The sequence below is a fragment of the Lethenteron reissneri genome, chromosome 65 (assembly GCF_015708825.2).
Source record: "Lethenteron reissneri isolate LAM-NWPU_2019-01 chromosome 65, ASM1570882v1, whole genome shotgun sequence".
Lineage (NCBI taxonomy): Eukaryota > Metazoa > Chordata > Hyperoartia > Petromyzontiformes > Petromyzontidae > Lethenteron > Lethenteron reissneri.
The window spans coordinates 12,230,018-12,238,159 of NC_083843.1; the positions used below are offsets into that span (position 1 = coordinate 12,230,018).

General features: G+C 44.9%; 1 protein-coding gene across 1 annotated transcript; it reads left to right on the plus strand.

Moving 5' to 3' along the window:
• The first annotated feature begins 2,338 nt into the window (after positions 1–2,338).
• Positions 2,339–3,280, plus strand: LOC133359729 (aerolysin-like protein). Its single transcript, XM_061578254.1, has one exon. The coding sequence runs from the start codon at positions 2,339–2,341 to the stop codon at positions 3,278–3,280; it is 942 nt and encodes a 313-aa protein (XP_061434238.1).
• Positions 3,281–8,142: the final 4,862 nt, after the last annotated feature.

An 8,142-nucleotide genomic window follows, 5' to 3' on the forward strand; every position in this document is an offset into this window, starting at 1 on the left:
ATGTAAGGAATTAACGTTTTTACTTTTGCTCTTCAACTTTAATGTTTTACATACGTGGCTATTTTACCATTTGCATGGCCATTCTTGAAACTATCAGTGACATTGTATGTTTTCACTAGATTTTAACATTGTCAAATAACCAAGCTACGCACAACTTGACATAGGATTTAATTTGGAGGCTACAAATTCCTGAACGGCTTTTTTGCCATTACGTCCTAGCGGATAACACTACAAATTGGATGGAAATTCTAGATTTGAAGCTTTCGTGACTGCAAGGATTTGTATTAAGTTTTTTCGGTAAAGTCACGTAGGTAAATCATCAAAATTAATAAAAATAAATAAAACAAAAATCGCGACGTTTTGGAGGCAACACAAGTCTCCGTCATCAGGTGGGACCGTCGCAGCCGGATTAGCTGCATCAAGTGAGGCAATGATTCAAGATGTAATCACTTAAAAAGCAAGTTGAGGGGGGGGGGGGAGCTAATCAGAATGTGGTAGCCAATGAATGGAACGTATCGGGAGCCCCGCCCCCCCTCCCTCCCGATACGTTCCATTCATTGGCTACCACATTCTGATGAGCCCCCCCCCCTCTCCTCCCCCTCAACTTGAACAAAAAAAATATCCAGAGGCACGTACAGTTCAAAGGTCTATACTCAATAAGGCACATTAACAATGGGAATTACAAGCCGACGATGGTAGCAAATCTAATTTGACCATTTACGTGTGGGCCATGTTAAAAATAAAACCTTTAAAATCACTTGAATACGCAACTCAATTGACTCTCACGGCCTGGTATCGGGACCGTGTTTGAATTATCGATGCGCGTGCCAGTAGCTCGGCTCATGAACGGCGCCTCACACAATGGGCGCGCGTGCATGGAACTGCCACCCGTGCAATGAGCGAATCCTCGCGGTGATTGGCTCGCTGTGATTCGCCTGCAGGGGAAGATGGGTGGAGGCACGCGCGCGTAATTATGTCACGTGATGTGAGCTCCCTCAATGGACTCTCAACAGACTCATATGGGGGGCGTGATTGCGTCTATGAGGCGCTAACGCGTGCAGGAGGCGCCACCCATCTAATTAGTTAATCCTCGCGATGATTGGCTCAGGATGATTGCCGTATACATCCCACCCCCATGATTGGCCAGGGATGGAAAGGCACGCCCACGTGATTGTACCACGTGATGTGCGCTCCTTTGTATATAACGGAGGGCAGAACCCACCCAGAATATCTGCGCTTTCGGGAGTCGATTTTTGAGGTGAATGCGGTGCATTACTTAATACGATTTAGGTAAAGTTGTTGCCTCGGCCTTTTCAAACCACGTCGTAAGCATTCACGAAAAGTTACACTTGTGCCTCTTTGTCCGTAAATACATTCACTGGGCACTTTTGCCGTTATATGGTTTGCACTATCTTTTAAAAAAAACTACAGGTTTTCTCCCCGCATTTTTCTTAATCCATTCCTGCTTTGTGCTGTTTATGTTTCTCACCATCCACGAATAATTACCGTGGTTGAGACTCTGCCGTAATATGGTTCATTAGCATGGTGTGCCTATCCACTGGGGAAACTCCTTTTTAAACTGACCTGACACATGAGGGTTTTATGGAGGAAGCTGAAAGCCCTGCAACTTTTGAATTGCAGTTCATGCGAGTTCTCCGAATTGTGGTGTGGCCTTTAATGTTTTGGTACTTGGTGGTTCTTGAATTGTAGGGTGTCTCTGGTTTCCCCACGGTAACTTAACCCAACAGCTTCTGTTACGATGACCCGTGTAGGTCGACAGCAGCCAAGTGCCTGGATCATCTATCCGATCTTTTGATCGTGAAAAGCAAAAGGTATTTTTGCTACCACTCCATACAACGTGACGCATGCATCCCTCTTGTATTGCCAATGCTCCGATGGGTTACTGTGACGTGTGGATTGAGGTTTGGACTGTAGATCGTGCTGGTTGATGTGGGAAGGTAAAGTTAATTATTTGTGAAACTCCTGGCCACCAATAATGGCCCGTAGTTCCATGGGCATGACAACTTGTGCCTAAAAAGTAACTTAATTGTTCAGTGGTGGGTTCACTAGAGTGAACTTGTTTGGTGTAAGACTGCTCCATGTAAAATAGTTGGCATGAAGTTTGCTTATTTTGCCAAAATGTGAAACCATAATTTATGACCAAAAAGGACTATTGAGTATAAATGTGGTGTTCAATGGTTTCAGCCCTTCTGAATTGCAAAATGTATGACTTTAAGATTAATGGTACTAATGCTTGTTTCTATTTGGGCAGCCATGATGGTTCATGCTTTAAACATGCTTGCCATGCTCTCCCTGTTGTCTTTTCCAAGTTGACATAATGTCGTACCCACTTATGCTGCACATCATTGGAGGCCAAGGTGGAAATGCGTTCACGTTTGATGGGAGGAGCAATGCGGCCACGCTGCAGAAACTCTCCGTGAGCGTTGGAGGCTGGCAAGTAAGGGGCGTGGAGGTGTGGCTGACTGACGGGCGAAAGCAGAAATTCGGCACCGTGGACTCCTCTGCTCGGCAGTTTGAATTTCAGTCGGGCGAGTTCATATCTAAGCTCTCAATGTGGGGCAATGGGGCCGGCACGCGTCTGGGTGCCATCGGGTTCGGAACGAACCGCAACCGCGATTTCTTTGCCAAGATGACGGACTGGACGCTCAAGACCCAGTACAAGATCAACGTGGGCTCTGGCGTCTGCTTGGGCGTTGGGGGCCGAGCGGGGGCCGACATCGACTCCATGGGCTTCCTTTTCATCAATGATATAAAATCGTCGGTGATCCAGAACATGAACTACCCAACTTTGCACCAGGTTCGCCCCAACGTGCAAATGGAGGCGATTAAAGACCTAAAGTATACAAACAACACCAGCATCGTGCAGTCTCACACCTTCCTGACCTCTAAGAAAATAACCAAAACGTCATCGTGGTCTACAACCAACAGCATGGAGTTCACCTTCAGCCTGACTGTCTCGGCAGGCATCCCTGAAGTCGTGGAGGTGGAAACCGGCTTCAGCTTCACCGTGGGCTCTTCGAGCACGCACAAGCTAGAGAACACTGAGGAGTGGATGGAAACTCTCACATTCCCCGTCTGTGTTCCTCCGCACAAGACCGTCACCGTTGTTGCCAAAATCGGGCGTGCAAACATCGACCTCCCGTACACGGCCCTGCTGCGCATCACCTGCATGAACGGCGCTCTCTTTGACGTTCCCCTGAGTGGCGTCTACAAGGGGCTCACCTACACCAAAATGACCGCCCGTGCTACTGAGAAATAGAGCAGCATTTTGTACCGTTTTTGATCAAATGTTCTGAAAGAATAAGTGTGGCTGACTACGAATAAAAACCTTCTGCATTGCACTGCAATTTTCTGTTTGCATGTATGGAATTTACTTCATAGGTTATATTGTTTGACAGATGTGGTTATTTGACCTTTTTGCTGTTGATGTTGGCAGGGCTTATTTTGTGTTTTCACCTGAGCTTTATATCCTCAATTCCCCATTGTATGGTATGTTTCAACTAGATTTTGGCGGTGTCGAATGACGATGCTATGCACCGCTTAAAATAGGATTTGATTTGGAGATGGGCAATGAATTACTGGTGGATAACAGTACATATTGAATGTAAATGTCCCTGTCCAAGCACTAACAGACTTGTCACAAGGCACACTTCATTATTCTTGCTCCTGGGCAGCAATGCATGTCTCGTTAAAAATGAATGTGCTGCTCAACCTTATGACTTTGACGTAGGTCTGTCACAACTTGTAAATGCATGGTAGTTTTACTTAAATTCTCTACGTTGACCAGCTCCAATTTATGGGAACTACATTGGTTGCTCACAATTGTGGTTTCCCGGGTTGCAACGTTGCTGGATTGACACTTCGTTACATTTCTTGAGTGGCGATTTCATTGCACCAACGGTTGCCTCTACATGGTCATGTGACCAGGTTCACGATCTGGATTCAAATTCCTAACCGGTGTTAGGAGTTGTAAATGCTTGAAAGGGTGGAGTGACCAGGTTTCCTAACCAGGCTGTGACCCGAGGTCCCTGTTCCTTGAGCGTTAGAGAACCACAAGGGTGGTCATCGAAAAATGGCAGTATTGGTAGCACTGCATTGCTTGCTTTTGCGTGATCTCAAATGTGACGGCGTTCGATCCCAACAACTGGCCACGTGCAGATCAGGACTTTGAAAGGTTGAGCGGTCACGTCTTTATTTTTGTTCGTCTGGCTCGGCACAGGTATGCCAACGAACCTCTGCAATCTTGATTTGAAGCTTTTGTGACTGCAGGAATCTATACTCTGGTTATTTCGGTAAAGTCACTTGAGTAGAAACAATTATTGATCACATTATGATCGCAACACAAGCAATCGTCCTCGGGTGAAAAAATATAGCAGGAGAAATGTAGCGAGTACTGCTGCAACAAGAGGTTATAAAGACCCCACGACCACGCTGCTACAAGAGTGGCCATTTTATTGCAAGAGATTGGCATGTCAATCTGTTAATGTAAGATTAGCTTGTCGGTGTGAGAAAAACGGGTGCCAGCGGAGCCGTGAGGGTGGTCATTGTGTTTGAGAGATTAGTATGTAAATGTGAGACGGCTGCAGTAGCAGTTGTTTGAGAAAATTGGCATATCAGTGTAACAAAAACGGGTAAAACGCCACCTCGTGGAAAAATATATAGCAGCGTTGGTCGCTGCACTGAGATACCAGCATGTCAACGCAAGATAACTAATGTAACGGTGGCTGTGCCAGTGAGACATTCAGCCGATTAAACAAACGTGAGCTGCGGCCTCATCGAGGAAAAGGGAGCAGTGGTGGCTAAGTTAGGATGAAAATGTCACGGAGTTATGACTTTACCTGGTTCATGATGTCCTTCCAAATGATTGCTCAGTTTGTACCCATCTTCTCGGTTGAAATTAATCCCTAATCTCTCACAACACAATTGCCACCCTCAAGGCTCAGCTGGCACCCGGTTTTCTCAAGCGGACAGGTTAATCTTGCATTAACAGATTGACATGCTAATCTCTCGCAATACAATGGCCACTCTTGTAGCAGAGTACACGTTCCTTCGGAGTGGGCAGGTAGGAACTTGGTTGGACAGCGCATTCGTGCGATCCGTGTCACGCGGCACAAGCTGCCTGGGGCGGCGTGTCACGTGGTGCTGAGCCCGCCCGAAGCACTCTATGAAATACAAATCGAGGGCGTGGCTATGAACGACAGACAGACAGATAATCCCTGGTGGGCAGTGTGGAACTGTTCCTACCTGTATAACCTATTGTTGCAGCAGTTCTCTTGCTACATTTCTCCTGCCTCAGCAGCTCTGCTGTATTGTTTCACCTGAGGACGATTGCTTGTGTTTCTATCGAAACGTCGTGATGTATATTTTTTCTACCGACGCGACTTTACAGAAAGAACCAAAGAGTATGGACCCCTATAATATCGATGTGCAGGCATCAAAATTGCCCACTACCCCATACCGATATTTTCTCTTCAAAATCTTTGTCCAATGGTCACGTGACTTGCGATTGAATCACGTGCCTGCCTATTCTAAGTTTGAATGGCGTGGCCTAGCCATACCACCCATTTATCCTCTGTCAATCCTAACCCAGCAACATTCACAAGCATTAACAACGACTAACAATATTTCAGATTAACCATTTATTAGTTACTCAACCGCACTGGTTACACTATCAATCCCAAAGTTGCACTCTCGGGCATTTAGTGGCAACTGAGCCCACAAACGAAAAGGGACCGAACATTATTTTTTAATAAAATTTTGATTTAAAGCTTTCGTGACTGCAGGGATTCATATTCTTGGTTCTTTCGGTAAAATCACGTAAAAGGGAAATAATAAAATAATATAAATATAAAACAATAAAAATTCTCACGACGTTTCGACTGCAACACAAGCAATCATCATCAGGTGTGAAATCCACAGCAAGAAAATTTGAAAAACGTTTCTTGAAAATTTGAAAAAAGTTTTTGCTGTGGATTTTACACCTGATGACGATTGCTTGTGTTGCAGTCGAAACGTCGTGAGAATTTGTATTGTTTTATATTTTTATTATTTTATTATTTCCCTTATACGTGACTTTACCGAAAGAACCAAGAATAGTATTTTTCTTACTATTGCGGTTAATTATAAATAACATTGACATCAATACCTGTACCGAGTTTACCGAGACTTACTCCGAGATGTGAAGGCAGGAGATTGGTGGCTGGGATTGAGGAGACGTGTGAGGAGAGGGAATGAAAGAGGGGCCGCCGGCAAGAGTAAAGAGAGGAGCGCGCTGTGGATGGAGAGATAACTTTACATGAACGAGTGGAGCAATGTGTGATGGTGTAATAACGGGACCGGAACCCTTAACTGTCTGCATGTTGGTGTGAAGAATGCCCGCTCCACCCTATTCAGACAGGAAACCATCATTAAGCTTTATTATGGGAATTATTCTTTGTTTTTTTCGGTAAAGTCACGTATAAAGATAAATTAATAAATTAAATAATAGCATACGACGTTTCGATTGCAACACAAGCAATCATCATCAGGTATAATGAAATAGCGACATAGAATCTAACCAGAAAACTATAGACAGACATATAAGCAGACAGATATCACCAAGATACATAGAGAGAGCAACCCAGGTACAGAGAGGGGTGATCGTCTCTGTGGGGTGGCCTTAAATAGACAGAGGGGGGCGGAGGCAATAGTACAGTGACATTATAAAGTCATATTCTAATCAATAAATTAGACCAGAAATTATCGTATGTTTAATCTGTTACGTCTATTACATCCATTCAAGATGGACACACCTTTCACACGTCCTCATTAAGGAGTTTTGGCTCATGTCATTCCATTTGAAGGTGTTTGATATCAGAAAACACATCAAATCAGCACGAGAAGTTTATTTTCAAAAATAGCCCATTGACTCAGAAGCTCATTTTCAAGGGAGACTCGGCCAGCAGACATATCAAAGCAATCCACAATTGAACAAATGAGTTACCAAAAAGTATCCAGAGGCACGTTTAGTTCAAAGGTCTATAATCGATAAGGCACTTATCAACTACACGAAATATCGATGGTGATGGTAGCGAGGCTAATTTGAACTTTTTCGTATGGACCATGTTAAAGAGAAACAAACTTTAAAATCACTTGAATACACAACTCAATTGACTCACGTCCTGGAATCGGGACCGTGATTGCATTAACGAGGCGCGTGCCAGTAGCTCGGCTCATGAACGACGCCTCACTCAATGGGCGCGCATGCGCGAAACTGCCACCCGTGCAATGAGCGAATCCTCCCGGCGATTGGCTCGCGGTGATTCGCCTGCAGGGGAAGATGGGCGGAGGCACGCGCGCGTAATTATGTCACGTGATGTGAGCTCCGTCAATGGACTATCAACAGACTCGTATGGTAACCGTGATTGCGTCTATGAGGCTCTCGCGCGCGTGGCTCATCTCGTTAACGGAGTCTCACGCAAACTAGGAACGCGTGAAGAAAGTGCCAGGCTCGTGATGATTGCATTCTCCCTCCGACCCCCATGATTGGCCAGTGATAGGAAGGCAAACCCGCGTGATTGTACCACGTGACGTGGGCTTCCCCGATATAAAGGACGGAGCAGATGGCGCGCTTAATCTGCTCTTCACGGGGTAGGCTGCTTAGGTAAGTGGTGGGTGGGGCGTCTAGAGTGCGCGGCTTGCGTTAGGTTTTACAGTTGTACCCCTTTTCAGGCCATGTTGGGATCGTGTGGGTTGTCTTTTTTTTCTAACTTTTATTCTGTTTTGTCTTTTATGGACTTTTTTTTTTTAGTTGACTGAGCATTAGTATCTTCTGATCTTTGAAGCCTAACGGGCTGAAGATGTCTACATTCACTCGGCGCGCATGACTATTCAAGTTTACCTTAAAAAAAAACCTTGTCCAGGTCCCGCACATTGTACTCTTATCGCAGTTAAACTAAAATGTACACGAATTAATGACACCTACCTTTTTTCGACGTTTTCTTTTATGCAAGACAACCACTTTTTAAACACCATTTGATTTTAATTTTGGTGTCGGTACGTTTTCTACTTTGTGCCAAATAAAGTTTGCATTGAAACGATTGTTTACCTAATTTTCCCTTCTATCAACAGGTGGGCTTGTGT

Bases quoted from the DNA above. Each gene is read 5' to 3' on its own strand.
- LOC133359729 (XM_061578254.1), top strand. From the start codon at position 2,339: ATGTCGTACCCACTTATGCTGCACATCATTGGAGGCCAAGGTGGAAAT.